The sequence below is a fragment of the Vulpes vulpes genome, chromosome 8 (assembly GCF_048418805.1).
Source record: "Vulpes vulpes isolate BD-2025 chromosome 8, VulVul3, whole genome shotgun sequence".
Taxonomy (NCBI): Eukaryota; Metazoa; Chordata; class Mammalia; order Carnivora; family Canidae; genus Vulpes; species Vulpes vulpes.
In genome coordinates, this window is record NC_132787.1 from 24084904 (window position 1) to 24106818 (window position 21915).

Below are 21915 nucleotides of genomic sequence, written 5' to 3' on the forward strand. Positions count from 1 at the left end.
TAAAGATATACAAGACATTTTGCTAGGCTTCTAAATGCATTTTCTTCTATGATACAACAATCCTCCTTTCAGAGGAGGAAGCAACATTAAATAACTTTCTCAAGGTAATTTAGCTAATGAGTGGGGAAAGAATGCTTTTACTTTACTAGGGAATCTCATTAAAATCTCTGATGTTCTTTAACAAAGTTGTAAGGCATTCATTTAATTGCTGGGTAATAAAATCTCCTTTGAATTAAATAAGACCAAATGAACTATGATTCTTCTTTAGTAGAAGAGGAATCATCACAATTTGGCAAAGTCCACATTCAAACCTTTTTCTTTTTCTAAAATCTTATTTGTTTGTTTGTTTAATGTAGTTCGGGAGCTCTCAGATCTTTATTATATCTGGAATGAATAGTTGACCAAAAGAAGAATAAAAGGCACAGTATAGCAGTACAGTATAGTGGGACAGTCTTGAAGAAGGCTGAACTCATAATTTAAAGAATAATATAGTAGGGTACCTGGGTGGCTCAGTCAGCTAAGTGTCTGCCTTCTGCTCAGGTCATGATCCCAGGGTCCTGGGATCAAGCCTTGCATTGGGCTTCCTGCTTAGCAAGGAGTCTGCTTCTGCCTCTGCTTGTCCCCATCCCCCCATGCTCTCTCTCTCACATAAATAAGATCTTTAAGAAAAAAAAAATAAAGAATGATGTGGTAATTTTGTTGTTTTTTTTTTAAAGGTTTTATTATTTATTTATTTATTTATTTATTTATTTACTAAAGATTTTTATTTATTCATGATAGAGAGAGAAAGAGAGAAAGGCAGAGACACAAGCAGAGGGAGAAGCAGGCTCCATGCGGGAGCCCGATGTGGGACTCGATCCCGGGACTCCAGGATCGTGCCCTGGGCCAAAGGCAGGCGCTAAACCACTGAGCCACCCAGGGATCCCCGGTTTTATTTATTTATTCATCAGAGACACACACACACACAGAGAGAGAGAGAGAGAGAGAGGCAGAGACACAGGCAGAGGGAGAAGCAGGCTCCATGCAGGAAGCCCGACGTGAGACTCGATCCTGGGTCTCCAGGATCACACCCCGGGCTGAAGGTGGCACTAAACCACTGGGCCACCTGGGCTGCCCTGATGTGGTAGTTTTGGCAGTTGCACCCAAACCTTTGTCTTTTGAAACAAGTGTTAGCAGTACAGTATAACAGTGTTTTACTTCAAATAAAGCAGTTATTAGGTAAAGTAAGTACTATTTCCTTAATGTTTTGAATATTAAAACATAATTAAAATTAAATGAGAAACTGAGCAGTAACTTCTATTCTCCCCTGGCTCCTCCCCCTTCACTTCCCCATTAAGTTTAATTTTTTACTGTTTGTGATTGAAAATTAAAAAAAACTTACTGAAGTAATACATGAATAGCTCACATTACAATAGGTTAAACTAATTCAGAAGTGGGGTGCCTGAGTGGCTCAGTAGGTTAGTCATCTGCCTTTGGCTTAGGTTGTGACCCTGGAGTCCTGGGATAGAGCCCAGCATCGGGCTCTCTCCTCAGTGGGGAGTCTGTTTCTCCCTTTTACTCTCCCTCTGTGCTCTCTCTCAAATAAATAAAATCTTAAAAAAACCCAAAAAACAACTCAGAAGCAAAACTTCTGTACTTTGTACTTATTACACTATACTGTATTCCCTACACCATGTCAGCCCTTTCTTCACAGATAATAATTGCTCTTAGTTCTTCAGCATGTGTTCATTTACCCCTCCTTTCCTTAAAAAAAAAAAAAAAGAAAATTTGCTTACATTTTAAAAAACAAATGTAAACTTGCTTTATATATTCTGTGACTTGTTTTTTTCAGTTATTGTGTCATTGACATTTCCACATGACAGTACTTAAAATCAGCTCCATTCTTTAACAGCAATGCATGTGATTTATTCAATAATTTTTGTGTTGAATGATTATTTAGATTTTTTTTTAGTGTTTTTTAGAATGGAGACTCATGTGAAAGTGCTTTTATGGGATAAATTCCTGGAAGTGAATCCAGAATTCTACAATTTTAATCAAAATAAAGTTATTACGATTTTTAATTTGAATTTCTAAGTTTTTGAGTTTTAAAATGATACATGTTACAAATAGAAAAAATATGTGCATGGTTCCGAATTCAGACGGCACAAAATAGGTCAACTTCTCTCACATCATGTTTCTTTTACCAAACCTATTCTGTTCTTTCTAGTGGTCACTGTTAACATTTGTTATATGTCCTACTAAAAATAATCTATACTATATATAGGCGTATATCATATGACTTATAAGATTTTGGCATTTATTTCTCCCAAAGAATGCCATACATGCTGTTCCACAGAAGAAAGGTGTATTTTGGTGATTGTTCTGTACCATGTGGAGAGAACTGCTTCATTCTATTTAGCACTATACTTTGTGGCTCTACCATGCTTCATTTACCAATTTCAAATTGGTGGATATCTAGGTTATTTCCAGTCTCTTGCTACTATAATGCTGCTTGTACATGTCATTATGCACTTCTATATGAAATTAAAGGATATAGGCATTTAACATTTTGATACGTTGTCAAACTGCCTTTCTTAGAGATTGTTTTAATTTATACTCCCACCAACAGACTATTAGAAGACCTCATTAATACTGTTTTCAAACTGTTTGCCAACATAATAGGTAAAAATAGTGGTTTAATTTGCGTTTCTCTATCATTTTTTGATATATAGTTGACTCTTGAACCATGCAAGGCCTTTTAGGGGCAGTTGCATAGTCAGTAACTATGTCAATATTGTCTTAAATGATACAAAACACAGTAGATGTTATACATCTTACACTAGATATCAAAAATGAAAAGATAATGTAAAAAAGTTCATATTTTTTTACAAGTATAATTTATGCATTGATAACAAAGAAGCAGCAGTATGATTGCTTTATGGTAGCCTGGTATAATTGGTAGGAATGCTTCATAATACACTAACAAGTGAATCATAAAGTTTTATGGCATACAGTATTGCAGTCATATTTACAATACAGTATTAGAAATGTAACTTAAAAAAAGAAACACTTACCTGTGATCATGGGCTGATATGCAGTTTCTCCAGTTATGAGAGAGGTATATTGCAGTTACATAATTCTTTGAAAACAAAGTTATAAAACAGTAAGAAAACTAATATGATTAATTTTGTACTAAGTATTGCTCACCTATGTCTGTGTAAGTATAGACTAAGCACTTCATGCAATTCTTGCACACAATGACTACTTAGGTACTGATGATGACATAAAAATACCTCATATGGCTCTTGCTGTATAGTTATTACATTTTCACATGAAGACATTTACATATACACACCAGATAAATTTATTAACTGTGCAGCATAATGATTAGGTACCATTCATTAAGTGGAAGTGAATTGTCATAAAGGTCTTCATCCTTGGCTTCATGATGAGTGGGTGGAGGAGGAAGACGAGAGGTTGGTCTTGCAGTTTCTGGTGGCAGAAGTGGAATAGGTCGAGGAGTTGGAAGGGGAGGCAGTAAAGGCAGGCACACACGGTATAACTTTAGTGAACTATGTTGTAATTTCTGACATTTTTGCCTTTTCATTTTTTAAAAATTACTTCTATACAGTACCACTGTTTGCTTTAGTTTTAGTGCTAGGCTCCTAGAAAGGTCCATGTTGTAAAAGAAATCAGTAACAGTCTTGAATAATCCCGTCCTTTCTGCCAGATTGTCTAATGTCATTTTGTTTTTGGTCACTGCTGCTTCTACAGCTTTTTCTCATTGTTTGGCACTGGTTTAGAAGCATTCCTCTCCATCATGTTGTCTTCTTTTAATTCTTCTGGTGTGCTGTTTATTAGCTCTTAAATTTCTCCAAGATCCAAATCTTGAAACCCTTTACCTTTTTGGTCATATCCACAAACTCTCCCATTATTCCCTTGATTAGCCCTGTTGTGAATCCTGTGAAGTCCCGTATGACATTCAATTTTCTCTGGCAGGAATTTATTGTATTGGGCAGCCCTGGTGGCTCAGCGGTTTAGTGCTGCCTGCAGCCCAGGGCGTGATCCTGGAGATCTGGGATCGAGTCCCATGTCAGGCTCCTGCATGGAGCTTGCTTCTCCCTCCTCCTGTGTCTCTGCCTCTCTCTATGTCTTTCATAAATAAATAAATAAATCTTAAAAAAAAGAAAAAAAAATTTATTGTATCATGTTCATGGCTTTCATGGCTTTTTCTGTAACAGTGATGGCATCTGCAGTGATGTAATCCTTCCATACTTTCATAATGTTCTCTTATCAAAATTCTCTATGGTGTTGACGATCCATTTCAAAGAATACCATGTGTGATGAGCTTTTAAAGGTCCTTATGACCCCCTGATCTAGAGGTTGATTATGGAAATCTTGTTTGTGGGCAGGTAGGTCACTTGGATGCCCTTGGTGTTGAGTCATGGGGTTCTAGGTGGCCAGAGGCATTGTCCAATATCAAAAGAACTTTAAAAAGGCACTAATACCTTAGTGGCAAGGTATTTCCTGACTTCAGGGACAAATCTTCAATGGAACCAGTCCAGAAAAAGGGTTCTTGTTGTCCAGACGTTCTTGTACAACTGAAAGACTGACAACTGGTATCTATCTTTTCGATAGACGAGGTTTGGAGGTTAGCAGTTTATAGATAAGGGTGGTTCTGATCATAGTCCTGACTACATTTGCACAAACAGTAGAGTTAGTCTATCTCTTCTTGCCTTAAAAACTGGAGCTTAATAAAAAAAAAAAAAAAAAAACAAAAAAAAACAAAAAAAAACTGGAGCTTATTTCTTTTCTCTTTCTTACTAATATGTATCGTTTGTGGCATTTTTTTCCCCCTCCAGAATGGGGCACTTTTGTCTGCATTAAAAATCTGTTCAGGCAGATAGCCTTTCTCCTCAGTGATTTTCTTTTCTTTTTTTTTTTTTTCAAGATTTTATTTTTATTTATTTATTCATGAGAGACACAGAGAGAGAGAGAGGGAGAGAGAGAAAGAGGCAGAGACACAGGCAGAGGGAGAAGCAGGCTCCATGCAGGGAGCCTGATGTGGGACTTGATCCTGGGTCTCCAGAGCAGGCCCTGAGCTGAAGGCGGCGCTAAACCGCTGAGCCACCCGGGCTGTCCTCAGTGATTTTCTTGATGGCGTCTGGGAACTTGTTTCTGCCTCTTGGTCAGTAGGAGCTGCTTCTCCTGTTATCTTGACATTTTTTAAGCTGCTCCTCTTTGTAAAATTATCATCCTTTGCTGGCATGAAATTATTCAGCTTTAGATCTTTCACCTTCCTTTTTGCTTTATATTGTTTTTTTTTTTTTTTTTTTTTTTAATTTTTTTTTTTATTTATTTATGATAGTCACAGAGAGAGAGAGAGAGGCAGAGACACAGGCGGAGGGAGAAGCAGGCTCCATGCACCGGGAGCCCGATGTGGGATTCGATCCCGGGTCTCCAGGATCGCGCCCTGGGCCAAAGGCAGGCGCCAAACCGCTGCGCCACCCAGGGATCCCCTTTGCTTTATATTGTTATATAATGGCTTCACTTTTTTTTCGATTCATATGCCTTTTTTTTTTTTTTAAAGATTTTATTTATTTATTCATGAGAGAGACAGAGAGGGAGGCAGAGACACAGGCAGAGGGAGAAGCAGGCTCCGTGCAGGGAGTCCCCCGATGTGGGACTTGATCCCGTAACTCCAGGATCACGCCCTGAGCCCAAGGCAGATGCTCAACTGCTGAGCCACCCAGGTGTCCTTGAGTATGCCTTCCTAATAGCAATCCTGCATCCATATAAAAGCGACATTTTCAATATGAGATAAAAAGGTATTTTGCAAAAAGTGTAGGTTTTTGCACCTGTTGGCATAGATGCAGCATTGGCTTCATGAGTTTTCTTTTTTACAATGGCCCTTATGCTGGATTCATTTATCTCTTGAAGTAGCTGGCAAGTGCAGCTGTAGACCTCTATAGTTCATATCAAGCAGTTCAGCTTTTTCTTGTAACGTCATGACTTTTCTTTGAAACAAACAACAAACAACAGCACTAGTGGTACTTCATATGGGTCCCATGATGTTATTCCAGGCTTATGGTATTGAATGGATACTATTCAATGAATACCATTCAATGAATACCATACAATATGCACGAACTGCAAGAGGTCACTTTGTACTTCAATATGCAAATTACTGGAGAGATGAACCCCACTCATGCAGAGATGGGTAGTATTAGTGTTTAAAGTAGATACTAGCGGGATCCCTGAGTGGTGCAGCGGTTTAGCGCCTGCCTTTGGCCCAGGACGCGATCCTGGAGACCAGGGATCGAATCCCACTTCGGGCTCCCGGTGCGTGGAGCCTGCTTCTCCCTCTGCCTGTGTCTCTGCCTCTCTATCTCTCTCTGTGACTATCATAAGTAAATAAAAAAAAAAAAAAAAAAAAAAAAAAAAGTAGATACTAGCAACAACACTTGGGCTCATGGCAGTACCAACAGAAGGTGGTATGAAATTATTACAGTATTATGGTATATGTTGCAATTAATTTTATGCAGTTATAATTTAATATCGCATCTTTACATTCATTTACATTTCTCTGAACTGCTAAAGGCATCATGTGTAGTCTTACATACTTCTGTGTATGTTTTGATCAATTTTAACTCTATAAATAGGGTATATTTTATGGTAGTAAATGATAAAATAGACTAGTATTTGCATATATTTTATACATTCATGACATAACTATTTCTTAGTTTTTTTGCTATATTTCTAGCTACATAGTTTGTATGTGAGTTTTTTCAATTTGTCACAAATCTCCAAAATATTTTCCAGTATGTTTATTGAAAAAATTCTACCTATAAGTGGATGTGTGCTGTTCAAATCCATGTTGTTCAAAGGTTAACTGTGTTTTAAAAGCATGTATATTAAAATAAATAAAAACATCTATGTTTCCATTTATTTGAATTGTCTGTTCAGGTCTTTTGTCTATTTTTTTTTGTTGGGTTGTTGATCTTTTTCATATTGCTTTATAGAAACATAGTAGAAATGGAAGAAAATAGCTCTTTAGTATATATTTAGCAGATAATTTTTCTTATTTATCTTTGACTTTCATATATTCTTTACTGTGCCAGAAGTTATTATTTTCACATAATTTTTTTTAACCTTTTCTACCCTCTAACTAACCTGCCTAGGTACCAAAATGGTTGGTACCATGTCTGATAATTCAAATTAAATGATAAAACACCTAGAAAAAAATACAGAAGATAAAAATAATTATTGTTTTGGATATTTTGATTTTAGAAAATTTCCTGGACTGATAAAACAGTAAAATCAGCAAAATATAATACTGAAGGAGAAAGGACATTTCTTTCAAAAAGGAAAGGAGGCTTCATAGACTATCTGCTTGAACTAGCATTTCCTAAGAATCTACAGTGTGCAAAACTGTGTGCTGGATATTGTCTTAAAGGGAATAGGCTTTAGTGAATTTAGAGGTTAGGAAAGATAATGATAATAGCTAATAGGATTAGGGAAGAGATCAGATTTAGGAAAGATGAGGCCACCTAGGAAGTAGTTCCCTGGCTGTTTTGCTTTTAAGCTTCCTGACCACTTCTCAAGTTCAGTCAGATTTCATAATATCCATTCTAAGTTGGAAGCAAATCCCAGGGATTTAGTCTGCTTTCTGCATTCTTTATTCCCTTCTTCTTAATTATTTTCAGATCTTTGTGATTTAGTGTCTGCTAAGACTGGTTGTGAAGTAAGGTAGTCTCCCTAATCCAATCCCTTTCATTGTTCCTGAGGATAAAACCCTTAATGATCATGGTTTGTTGCTGATCACTATGCAGTGTGCACAGATAAGCATTCAAAAAAAAAAAAAAAAACAAACAAAATAGGGAAGCTGGAAAATAGGATATATTTCCAAGTTCTTACAATAATGGGCTCTAATTCTGGATTCCCAAGCTGAAATGGTAAAAGGATAGTCAGCTGACTTTTTTACTTTCTGATTTTTTGCTGGTCCTCTGCCATCAAGATTCCTCTTTTGTCTGGGCTTTTGTTCCCTGAAGGCTATATTGACTCCTTCCTTCATATTGACAAAATGGTCTGTTTTTAATTTTTGTGTAGAGCTAGTCAACCAGAATAGTAGGTAATCTTTTATTTCAGATGTAACCTACAAACTTATTGGACCCACCTGTACTTTCTTTTCTTTTTGTTTCAGGAGATAGTTGTCTTTTTTTTTTCCCTCTACGGTTAATCTTGTTATCGCTTGGCTGACATTAAAATGTACTTATATTTGCATTTTTGATGTTTATATTTGGATTGTTTATTTGTTTTTAGGTAAAATTTGGTAATACCACCTTTAAAACAGATGTGTATCTCAAGTCCCTTAACCCTCAGTGGAACTCAGAATGGTTTAAATTTGAGGTAAGTTTTTTTAAATTTTTATTTTTTAAAGATTTATTTATTTATTAATTTAATTAAAAAATTTATTTATTTATCCATGAGAGACATAGGAAGGCATAGAGGCAGAGGAAGAGGCAGGCTCTTTGCAGGGAGCCCGATGCCGGATTGGGATTTTAGCCTGGAACTGGGATCCTGCCTTGAGCTGAAGGCAGACGCTCAACTGCTGAGCTACCCAGGCATCCCAAGATTTTATTTATTTGAGAGAAAGCAAGCGAGTACAAGCAGAGGGAGGGGCAGAGGGACAGGAATAAATAGACTTCCCACTGAGCAGGGACCCCACTTGAGCTCAGTCCCAGGGTCTTGGGATTATTACCTGAGCTAAAGGCAGATGCTTAACCAACTGAACCACCTAGGCACCCCTTGAGGTAAGTTTTTAAATGTCAGCATTTTTTAGTATACTTTTTGGAAGTGATAGCTTCCCCCAGGAATGATAGGAGTACCTTTTATTTCAGGTGTAGTAGTTCTCCTACACCATAAAAATACTTTTCTTTTTTGCTTAACTTAGATTATTGAATTTTTTTAAAAAAATAATGTTTATAGTTAAGAAAATACAGTGTATGAATATAAGAACACAAATTAAAAAAAATAGAATCTTTTAAAATATCGTATTATTATTACTGTAATAATCTTTGGGTTTTAGTATGTACCAAAACCCACTTAAGGATAGTATACAGAAAAAAAAAAAAAGAATAGTATACAGATTAAATTAAAAAAAATTGTATTCAAAAGTATGTGTCAAAAATAATGCCATTTTAACCATTTTTAAGTATAATTCAGTAGCATTAATTACATTCACAATGTTGTGATAGCATCACTACTATTTCCAAAACTTTTTCATCACTCCAAACAGAAACTGCTCATTCGCAGTAACTACCATTCCCTCTTCTCTGAGCCCCTGGTAATATCTAACCTACTTTCAGTCTCTTTGAATTTGCCCATATTAGATATAAGTGGAATAATATGATATTTGTATTTTTGTATCTGGGTTTCACTTAGCATAATGTTTTCAAGGTTTATCCATGTTGAATAATGTATCAGAATTTCTTTACTTTTTATGGCTGAATAATATGTGTGTGTGTGTGTGTGTGTGTGTGTGTGTGTGTATCACATTCTGTTTATCCATTTATCTGTTCATGGACATTCAGGTTGTTTTCACTTTTTGGATACTGCAGTAAACATTACTGTACCAATATCTGTTTAAGTCCCTGTTTTCAGTTCTTTTGAGTATATGCCCAGAAGTGGAATTCCTGGGTCACACGGTAAATTGTATATTTAGCTTTTTTTTTTTTTTTTAAGATTTTATTTATTCATGAGAGACACAGAAGGAGAGGCAGAGACATAGGCAGAGAGAGAAGCAGGCTCCCATGGGGAGCCTGATGTGGGACTCAATCCCAGGACCCTGGGAATCACTCCCTGAGCCAAAGGCGTCGGCCATTGAGCCACTCAGTGCCCTTTATGTTTAGTTCTTTGAGGAACTGCCAAACTGTTTTCCATAGTGGCTACACCATTATACATTCCCACCAGCATGTATGAGAGTTTTAATTTTTCTACATCTTTGTCAAGCTTTGTAATTTTCTTTTTTTTTTTTTTTTTTTTTTAATTTTTATTTATTTATGATAGTCACACAGAGAGAGAGAGAGGCAGAGACACAGGCAGAGGGAGAAGCGGGCTTCATGCACCGGGAGCCCGACGTGGGATTTGATCCTGGGTCTCCAGGATCATGCCCTGGGCCAAAGGCAGGCGCTAAACCACTGCGCCACCCAGGGATCCCTCTTTTTTTTTTTTTTAAATATCCATTCTAATAGGTGTGAAGTGACATTTACAGTGTAATTTTAATATGCATTTCTGTCCTGAATGAGGTAACATGAATTTTTATGGCTAAGGACCATTTGTGATTCTTTTACTTTGAACTACCCCTCATATTTTACTCCCCCAAAAAGATATTTAGAGATGACATTATGAAGGTAGACTTCACAGGACTTGGTAACTAGTTTAATGTGGAAAATGTAAATATGATATGATATATCATTGGTTTTGATTTTCATTTACCTAATGACTAATAATTTTGAGCCTCTCGTGTTTATTGGCTGTTTGTATGTCTTTGGAAAACTGTTTAGGTTCTTTGCTCATTTTTAAGTTGGGCTGTTTATCTTTTTATTAATTTTCTTGATAGGACATTAATATTTAAGAATATTAATTTCATTTTATTGATGCAGTACTAGTAATTCTTAAAGCTGCAGAATACTGAAGTAGCATAGATAACTTTAAAAAATAATATCTTTGTACTTTTCTGAAATAAGGGGCTTTTATAATGTTGAGATTTAGTAACTAAAGTTATCAGCCATTTCCCTTAAAATTTACTAAGTTTACTACTATTTTCGCTAGTACTTATAGTAATACTGTATATTGTGTGAAAAATGTTCCTAAACTTTGTGTTTATAGTTAACATTAATTATAAACTTTTTTAACTTTGTCAGTTGTGATTGATACTAGTTTATATGTTGTGAACTCTCAAATATCATGAACAAATGGATGTTTAGCTTTTTTTTTTTTTTTTTTTTTTAATGTAAAAGAAGTATTAGGCCAGGCAGTGTAATGATATTTGGGAGCTCCATGCACTGATTTGGGACCCAGGATCCTTTTGTCTTTCTTCTTCATCATCTATAGCCTGTTGCTTCCGTATTGATGATCACATTAGTTTCCGAGTTAGTAGCTGGAGTTCCAGTGATTACATCGGTGATCTAGGCTAGAAGAAAGAGCTGAGTAAAATGGAGTATAGGAAGAGCACCTGGATGGCTCAGTAGTTGAGCGTCTGCTTTCAGCTTGACTCATGATCTCAGGGTCCTGGGATCAAGTCCTGTATCAGGCTTCCTACAGGAAACCTGCTTCTCCCTCTGCCTATGTCTGCCTTTGCCTACAGAGCCTCTGTCTCTGTGTCTCTCTTGAATAAATAAATAAAATCTTAAAAAAAAAAAATAAATGGATTATAGGAGAAGTGGTGATGGGTTTATATGTATTTTTCAGCTGAGCAAGCCCTGTTTGAGAAATTTTTCCTTACCCTATCTAGTGTATATGATTTATGCTTATATCTTAGTAGTTACAAAGAAGGCTAGGAAATTTAGTCTTTTAGCTGGGTATGTTGCTGTGCAACTGGAATTTTTAAACACTTAAAACATTTCTGAGAAAATCTTTATAATATTTCATGATTTGATATTGACTCAATTTAATCTATGAAATATCCTTAATTACTTTATTGAAATTAATTAAGATTAATTTCTGAACTTCTCTCTTCAAATTATTTCTATTATTAGCTATCTATATATATCATCAAGAATTCTAGTCACTTGGTTGGTATAGAGCCCTGTAGTGTCAGGGAAGGAATACTGTAGTGTATTAGTACGTAAGATGAGGGTACTCCTGGGTAAATGTGTAGATGGTTAAATAAGTGTACACAAAAAATGTTATTAGTGGAGGTAAAAATTGGAGGAATGTCTTTGGAGCAGCAGTTAATGGCTTAGTTTATGATTCTTTCCCTTTTACTAAGAATATAAGTTAATGTCATAGTGTCAGATGCCATTGATGACATGTGATTCAGAATGAACTGGAAATCGAAGTGATTATTTTGACATTTCACTATGGAAATTTTCAAATATGCATAAAAATAGACAGGTTATATATCTATCATTTACCTTTACTTTAACCTATGCATTGTACTGTTCTTGTTTTATCTGTTATACCACCCCACACTTGGCAGGAATTTTAAGACAAATGCAAAATATTATGCCATTTCATCCATAAATTTTTAATTATATTTTTTATAGAGAAGTATCCTTTTTTTTCTTAAAAACAAATCATCCAGTTATGGTATCAGTAATAACAACAATTCTTTCTCGTACTTTATTTATTTATTTATTTATTTATTTTTTAAAAGATTTATTTATTTATTCATTCAGAGAGAGTGAGAGAGAGGCAGAGACACAGGCAGAGGGAGAAGTAGGCTCCATGCAGGAAGCCCGATGTGGGACTCAATCTTGGGTCTCCAGGATCATACCCTGGGCTGCAGGCGGTGCCAAACCACTGTGCCACCAGGGCTGCCCGCTTTCTTGTACTTTAATTATTAAAATAATCCTCAGAGGTTGGGTTATTAGCCCAAGACCAACAACAAATGGAATGGGGAAAGGCATATTGCATAGTTAAGTTTAAAAAGTTAATCAAACTATATGGATTTGCAGAGATACCACTTGACCAAAGCATATGTAAGGAGAATGTAGAGATTTTAGTTAATGACAAACTCTGTCTTAATGAACAGAGTGGTATGTCTGCTGTAACAACAAACATTCATAGGTTGTGTTTAAGAAGTATATTTTAGTAATAGAATATAATAATCCTTTTATCTTCCATCCTTACAAATATCAGTAAGATTGTGTTCCATCTAGCCATTGCATTTGATGAGGAGTCCTGGCAAATTAGAGGATGACATGGTATCTAGAGTGTGGCAGCTGAAATATGAACATGTCTTCCATAAGGGAGAAATGTTTTTTGTATCATGCTTTGCCTCAGTTTGGGGTACCATAACAGAATGCCATAGAATGAGTGGCTTAAACAATAGCCTTTTACTTCTGACATTTCTGAATGCAGGGAAGTCTGAGATAGTATACCATCATAGTTTTGTTTTGCTGAGGTCCCTCTTTCTGATTTGTAGATAGCAGTGTTCTTGCTGTGTCCTTACTTGGCAGAGAATCATCTCTCCCCATCTTTACTTGTAACGTGATCCCATTTGTGAGGAATCTGCCCTTAAGACCTAAATAACCTCCCAAAGACCCTATCTCGAAATATTGTTATACTGGGGATTAGGACTTCCAGATACAGATTTTCAGTGGGTAGAAACATTTAGTTCACTCCATTCTCCATTGTAGTTCCTCTTTCTAGCTGTATCACATTACTTGGCATGTGATAAGTAATTAAGAATAAGTAAAAAGAGAGAAAATAAACATTTATTTCACTTAATTCATAAACTTAATTTTTTTCTTAAATAATATGTTTTCCTACTGTTTGTTTTGTAAAATTGAAATTGTCTTTAGAAATGATATCATTGTGCTCATTAGCATCCTTACTCTCCTGTGAATAATATATGGACTCTATTATGACATTCTTTAAGCATTTTTGCTGGATATTAGTAGTAAAACACAGGATAATATGTAGAAAAAGAAATAGAAACTTTGGGTGTTAATCATTTTATCTTTGTGCCTGGAGGTAAACCATACCTTTATTTATTTATTTTTTAAGTAGGCCCCACGCCCAGTGTGGAGCCCAACATGGGGGGGTCTGAACTCATGACCCTGAGATCAAGACCCAAGCTGAGATCAAGAGTTGGACACCCAACCAGTTGAGCTACCCAGGCGCAAACTTTACTTTTTTCCTTTAGAAATTTGTCAGCTTTTATTTTTATTTTTATTTTATTTATTTATTTTTAAAATATTTTATTTATTTATTCATGAAAGACACAGAGAGAGAGAGAGAGGCAGAGACACAGGCAGAGGGAGAAGCAGGCTCCATGCAGGGAGCCCAATGTGGGACTCGATCCTGCAACCCTAGGACTACGCCCTGGGCCAAAGGCCAGCACTAAACCACTGAGCCACCCAGGAATCCCCTGAAATTTGTCATCTTTTATAAAAAAAAAAAGGATTGTAATGTGTGTGTGTGTGTGTGTGTGTGAGTGTAATTCCTTTACATTTGTGCTTAGAGATCAATTTTTTTTCCCTAGAAATAAGTAATCTTTTACATTTAGTATATGTATATATTTATGGTAATGAAGATTTAAAAATGAAAAGATGTAATTTTAAGGTATACTTTTAGGTGGATGATGAAGATTTACAGGATGAGCCTCTACAGATCACAGTTCTTGACCATGACACTTACAGTGCAAATGATGCCATTGGTAAAGTGTACATTGATATTGATCCTTTACTCTACAGTGAGGCTGCAACAGTCATCTCAGGATGGTTTCCAATTTATGACACCATACATGGTAAGCAGTATATTTTAAGAAAATAAATCATAGTTCAAAAAATTTTTCCTTAAAGACTTCTGTACTATACTTGTAGTTTTGAAATAAATATCTTTAAAAAAAGTTTTCTTTTTAATAAATAGTCATATTGTTGGTAGAAGTGTTATTTTTCTGAACATAATTTGAAGTAATCTCTGCTAAATTTGTACAACATAGTAAATGCATTATTTAAAAATCATGTTACGAGTGTACAGTGGCATTTTCTAGAGGTTTTATGATATATTACCACACATTGAATGCAGAACAGAAATGAGAATCTAACTGTATTTCATGAAGCTCAACATTATAGAGAACTACAAAAATATTATTCTTATTACTAGTTTTTTGTTTTTCAAAATATAGTAATTTTCATAAAAATGTTTATAGTAATTTTTATAACAATGTTTATAATAGTAAATATTTTTTGTAAGTATTTTTCAAAATTCTCGTCTTTAATTTTCATTCTCAATTTTCATTTGACTTTTTAATTTTTGATTTTTAAAATTTTATTTTATTTTATTTTTTATTTTTTTTTATTTAATTATGATAGTCACAGAGAGAGAGAGAGAGAGAGAGAGAGAGGCAGAGACACAGGCAGAGGGAGAAGCAGGCTCCATGCACCGGGAGCCCGATGTGGGATTCGATCCCGGGTCTCTAGGATCGCGCCCCGGGCCAAAGGCAGGCGCCAAACCGCTGCGCCACCCAGGGATCCCTGATTTTTAAAATTTTAAAAAAGATTTTATTTGAGAGGGAGACAGAGAACAAGTGGTGGGAGGGGCAGAAGGAGGGCAAGAAACAGACTCCCGGAGAGTGGGGAGCCAGACACGAGGCTCAATCCCAGGATGCTGAGATCATGACCTAAGCTGATGTTAGACACTTAACCGACTGAGCCACCCAGGAGCCCCTCTCAATTTAAGTTTTAATTATAACATGGTAAATATTGATATATGACTCATATAAACAAAAACTCCTTGAAGTTCTCAATAATTTTTAAGATTGTAAAAGTGATCATGTCATTAGAAAGTTTGAGAACTGCCAGCCTGAAAATATGCCATCTTTTTAGAAAGGCAAATGGACCCATAAGGAACTGGCAAATGTTTCTCTTTACAGTCTAGCGCTGTTCTGCCTATTTTTGACCTGGCAATTCCGTTGCTAGCAGCTTATTATAAGAATAAGAAACTGAGATTTATGTAAAAGTATATTGTGATACTATTTTTTATTATTATATTAATATTTGCAATGGTAAAATAAATTGGAAAAGATATACTTAAATAAATTAGAGCATACATAGACCATGAATTACACAGTTAGAACAAAATGCGTGTTTTTGGAGTACAGTGGCATAAGGAAATGTGTATGATTTATAAAATTGTAAAATTCTGTAAAATTCAGATTATAAAACATTATTATAGGATGATTCCATATTTGTTTTAAAAAGATTATAAAAAATAAAAAAAAAGATTATAAGTATGTGATATGTGATAAATTGACAGAAGACATGATAAAATACTAATTTTTTTTTTTTAAAGATTTTACTTATTTGAGAGAGAGAGAGACAGAGGTTGAGAGCATGAGTGGGGAAGAGCACTCCCGCTGAGCAGGGAGCCTGATTTGGGGCTCAGTCTCAGGACTCTGGGATCATTATCTGAGCTGAAGGCAGTTACTTAAGTGACTGAGTCACTCAGGCACCCCATTCTTTTTTAAATTATTTTTTTAAAGATTGGTTTATTTATTTTAGAATGTGAGGAGGGGCAGAAGGAGAGAATCTCAAGAAGACTCCCTGCTGAGCACAGAGCCCTATGGGGCTCAATCTCAAGACCCTAAGGTCATGACTGAAGCTGAAACCAAGAGTTGGACAGTTAACTGAGCTACCCAGGCGCCCTGATAAAATGTTTATTCTTGGATAGTTTTATTTCTGGACTATAATCCTACTTTTCCTCTTGCTTTTTTAAAAAGATTTTATTTATTTATTCATGAGAGACACAGAGAGAGAGAGACAGAGACACAGGCAGAGGGGGAAGCAGGCTCCATGCAGGGAGCCCAATATGGGACTTGATCCTGGGTCTCCAGGATCACGCCCTAGGCTGAAGGCGGCGCTAAACCGCTGAGCCACCGGGCTGCTCTGTCCTCTTGCTTTTTTATGTATTCTCTACAATGTAAGTATATTATCATTGTACTCAGGAAATAAAATCCAGTCCCAGAGTATATTACTAATAAAACAGGCCACTGGAGAAATAATCTGGGTTTGGATTAAAGGCAGTAACATTATGAATGAATGAATTTTTGAAATACTTTTTATTAAATTGGTTTATATATGTTTATATACATAAGTATTTTGTATTAAGTTGGCTTAGTATGTTTATGGCCCCTCTATTAGGAACATAATTTATTATTATTTCAATGGGTAAATGAGCAAGTCACTCTTTTTAGAAGGCCTTCCACAACTCTGAATTTGCTTGACTTGCAATCAAGACAGTCCAGTAAAAATACTTAATAAATGTTAGAGATAGAGACTGGGTCATTTTTATTTATTAGGGCATGTTCTGAAAATCCCTTATTTTTCAAATTTCTTAGCTCAACTTACTATATTCATTGAAAAGAATAAAACTTTTGTCTTAAATGAAATTCTAGAATTAGCTGATAGGACAGTTTAAGAACTGACTTCTAATCCTGGCTGTACTACTTAACTATTATTGACACTCTGCAAATTACTTAACTTTCATTAAACTTTAATGTCTTCCTCTATAACATGAGGATGATAATACTACAGAAATTACCTTACTGGGTTGGTATGAGAGCTATGAAATACTACATGTAAGGTATTTCGAACATTATCTGTGCTCAGATGTTACTATCATCATCATTATTGTCATCAGTTTAATTGCAGCTCCTTCTAGTTACTCATGATTTAAATAAGTAGAGACTTTCAGTAAAAATGAAAAATTTATTCATTCTCTAGTGTATACGTGTACTTCAGAAAATGTAAGAAGCTACTTAGAATAAAAATAATAGGAAACAAAGGAAAACAGCATTGCTGTTATGATCGATACGTTATTTTAGAGTCATCAGTTGATGTTCGTTTGCTGAGTTACTTAATTGTGCTTTGTTTTGTTAAGGTAAAAACTTGATTTTCCTTTTGAAATTTTAGGTATCCGTGGGGAAATCAATGTAGTTGTCAAAGTAGACCTCTTCAACGATTTAAATCGATTTAGGCAGTCATCATGTGGAGTCAAATTCTTTTGCAGTAAGTAAATGCATTTTCTCATTTAACAGGAAATTTAATTGTTAAATATAGTGAATCAAATTAATATTTCAGAAACCTAATGGAAAAGCTATTATACTTTGGTTTTAATGCCAAAAAGAAAATTGTTAATTTTTCAGAAACAATAACTATAGCTTTGGGGACTATTTATTTGATTTTAAAGTAAATGAAATTAGTTTTTATAAGTTCATAGAAATTTTTGTTAGATAGTCCATTGGAGCATGAGGTGTACATTGACCACAAGGTCAGAGGAGTTTGTGGGGCAGTAGGAAGGAGACTACCCTTTCTGACCCTACACTGGCTTGTACTTCAGACTGGAACATTGCTGGTAACAGTTGCTTACCGCTAGTAGAAAGAGTGACTGCTGAAGATCTTGGATTCTTAACCACAATTTTAAAGAAGAATCCACGTATTAATGAAACAATTTAATCTTGTTTACTTAAATCTTACATTAGTATTGGGCCCAAAGGTGGAGAATTGATTGTAGAAGCACTACATAATAGTACAAATCTGAGATATCTAAGAATGACTGGAAACAAGTTTGAAAATGAAGGTGGAATGTGTTTTGCAGGAATACTACAAATTAATTCATCCTTAGAGAAATGAGATCAGAGTGATTTGGTCTGGAAATGTAAAATGTGATAGCATTTACAACAGTCCTAACTGAAAATCAAACAACTAAGGGAGTATACCTAAATCTACCTAAACTGTATGGTGAATAGGAGGAGTCCACAGTTCATCTAGGCCACATACTGAAAGAAAATCACTGCCTTGTTGCACCTTTCATGTATAAGCATGGTTCTATAAAACAGGCGATGCAGTGTATCTGAACAGTAGCCTATATGCTACCTTGGTGTCAGCTGGTTATTAGCAGTTAGCAACATCATAGGGAGAGATGGACTTGTACTTTCAATGAAAACAAATCCCACACTCTATAATATCTACATTTGGGGAAACAAATTTGATGAGGCTACATGTGTGATATAATCAGACTTAATGCAAATGGGCCATCTAAAATTAGGCAATACAGATGGAGCATTTGTGGTGGGTGGACATGTGTATTTTGCAGAAGTCTCCAGTGGCCTTTTAAAGCATTATAATCAGACATCAACTTATAGAGAAGTTTGCAGCCACTCATCCAATTCAGGTTTTACTCTCTCTTTTGAAAGAGAGAATTTTCAAGCAGACTCCCCACTGAGCACGGAGTTTGATGCTGGGCTCCATCCTACCACCCATGAGGTCATGACTTGAGCAGAAACCAAGAGTTGGACTCTAACTGACTGGGCCACCCAGGCACCCTACAGGTTTTATTCTTCTACCAATAAGTCAACCTCCATGAAAAACAAGCTCTGATATAATTTTCACAGATTTATCTTACTACTTTCACAGCAATGAATATTTTATTGCCTATTACATTTTTCTTTTATAGATTAGAACAAGTTACCTTGTTAATGTGTAAAAGATATGACTATATGGAACTTCGTATAACTGTCAAAAAATACAGTGATATTTTATTTTTTAATTTTTATTTATTTTTAAAAAATATTTTATTTTTAAGTAATCACTATAGTCAATATGGAGCTCAAACTTACAATCCTGAGATCCAGGAGTTGCATGATCTACCAACCAAGCCAGTCAGGTACTCCTCCAATGGTGTTTTAGTATAGGACATTGTAATAAGATAGGAGCAGAACACTATAGCCAGACATTGTGATGCTATCCAAAATTAAATCAGCATTTATAGGTGCAGTTCCTCAAGTGCCATGATATGTGGGCTGGTATTTGGCAGATGTGGGCACTCACAGCCAGCCTGGGTTAATAGGGTGGAAACTCCTAAGTAGCTGAGTTAACTTTAAGGCATGGATGTCTGTTTTAAGAGACTAATTTGGTATAGATGTTCTCTGGTTCTCCCTTTGTTGTTTGGTTTGGTTTGTGTTTACGTTCTCCCCCCGCACCCCTTTTTAAAAAAGATTTTATTTATTTGACCCAGAGAGAGAAAGAGCAGAAGCAGGGGGAGGAGAGGGAGAAGCAGGCTCCATGCTGAGCAGGGAGCCCCCAAGTGGGGCTTGATCTCAGGGTCCCGGGACCATAACCTGAGCCAAAGGCAGATGCTTAACCACCTAAGCCACCCAGGTGCCTCTAGGTTCTCCCCTTTTTGAATCTGAATAGATCTTATTTTAAATCTAATGACATTTGGTGTTCTATATATTAAATTAGTTTGTTACATAGTATAATGACTATTGAACCAGTTGGCTTTATGGCTATGGATTATTGGAAATTGCAGGGCTATAGGACTCCTCAGATTATGTCAGAAAGGTAATGCTTTGATTTTTGAGGCTGCACTATGTGTTGTACAGAAGAACTTTTTCCAAGGGCTTTGAATAAAGTTTTTTGTATTTTTTACCCACTTTTTACTTAACTTACTATATAATGATTACCTAGCTGACTTTCACTTTGATTTTTAAACTTTGTATTGAATCCTATTTAAGGTTGTCTGTGGCTGTTTTCTAAATTATAAAAATACAGTTTATATCTACTGTTTACTGTGAGAAAGACAAGAGGTTTCATTAAAGAAAATGATTATTTCTAAGAATAATATGGAATTTAGAAGACTGAAAGTATAGCATTATAATTACATTGAAATTAGCACAGTAAAAGGTGTTCTTGTATTATATATCCAAAAGGTAAGAACTTAGTTGTACGTTTTTTAAAAATTGAATTTAACCTTATGATAAATAGAAACATAATGGACAATTTCTTTTAACAGCAACATCTATTCCAAAGTGTTATAGAGCTGTAATAATTCATGGCTTTGTAGAAGAGCTTGTGGTCAATGAAGACCCAGAATATCAATGGATTGATCGAATTCGTACACCAAGGGCATCAAATGAGGCCAGACAGAGACTCATTTCTTTAATGTCAGGTATTAAAAAAAAACCAACTTTGTTACTGACTAAATTAACACTGTTATGTTTTTCATTTCCTTTTTTATGCTACCTGAAATTTCACAACGAAAGCTATAAATTATACATGACTGATTTCCCTACCCTTCTCCCTATCTTTCTGGACAAACACGTACTGCCACCTTATAAGAGGAAATCTGAATCAGAAGCTTATACTTCCTTCTTAACTAGGTAGTAAAAGGAATTTGTGCTCATGAAGTGGCATAATGGAAAGAACCCTGAGCAAGGAAGTAGGAACTGGGTTCTAGTTTTCCTTTTCTAGTATTTATTTGTAGTCAGAGTTTAGGTAATACCTCTTAATGTTTTTTGTTGCCTTTTCATAGCCCTTCTCTGACAACTTGTTTTAGCTCTCTCTGTTTCTTCCTACCATTCTTTTTTTTTTTTTTTAAGGAGTTTATTTAAAAAAAAAAAAGAGTTCATTTATTCATGAGAGACACAGAAAGAGAGAGACAGAGGCAGAGACGTAGGCAGAGGGAGAAGCAGGTTCCATGCAGGGAGCCTGATGTGGGACTCAATCCCGGGACTCCAGGATCACATCCTGGGCCAAAAGCAGGCGCTACACTGCTGAGCCACCCAGGGATCCCCTCTTCCTACCATTCTTAACCTATTTTCTTTATTTTTCTTTGAAGAACTTGTTTACCATTTAAAATTTATATGTATATATGTTTGTGTGTGTGTGTGTATATATATACATATATATACATACATATATATATACACATATACACACACACACTCACATGTATATCACATGTATATCAGACAATAAGTATACATGTTATATTTAATAAACACAAATGTTATACTTATGTATAATAAATTTGTTTTAAATATAAAATATAAATACATTTATATTATATTAATAAGTATACATTTATTAATACTTATAAATCAGTATAAGTATATTTATACTTAATATAATATATAATGTTATATTTAATATATTAAATAATATATCTTTTTTGTTCACCTCTGTATTTCTAGCACTTAGAAGAAAGGAAGAATGCCAGGCACATAGTACACAACCAAAAATTATTTGGTAAATGAATGCATGAATGAGTGAATCTTAATATATCGCATCTGTAAAATGCAACTAGTAATGTCTTACCTCCCTGAAAGTAGGAGGCTGAGGCAGATAATCTTTTAGGTTCTTTTCAAGTTCTAAAAATCTATGATTTTTTTTTTTTTTACTCTTTTTTTATTGCTATCCAGCTTTA

At 35.2% G+C, this 21915-nt stretch overlaps 1 protein-coding gene and 1 pseudogene across 50 annotated transcripts in view; both read left to right on the forward strand.

The window, feature by feature from the left end:
• C2CD5 (C2 calcium dependent domain containing 5) overlaps positions 1-21915 on the forward strand; it is a 99075-nt gene that overhangs the window by 7033 nt on the left and 70127 nt on the right. For all 50 annotated transcript variants that reach the window (XM_025995101.2, XM_072765787.1, XM_072765808.1 and 47 more), the window contains 4 exons: positions 8302-8388; positions 14284-14455; positions 17622-17717; positions 20503-20658. In XM_025995101.2, the coding sequence (XP_025850886.1) occupies positions 8302-8388; positions 14284-14455; positions 17622-17717; positions 20503-20658 (511 nt within the window). The remainder of the gene's footprint in view (positions 1-8301; positions 8389-14283; positions 14456-17621; positions 17718-20502; positions 20659-21915) is intronic.
• On the forward strand, positions 17957-18722 carry LOC140600048 (leucine-rich repeat-containing protein 34-like; annotated as a pseudogene).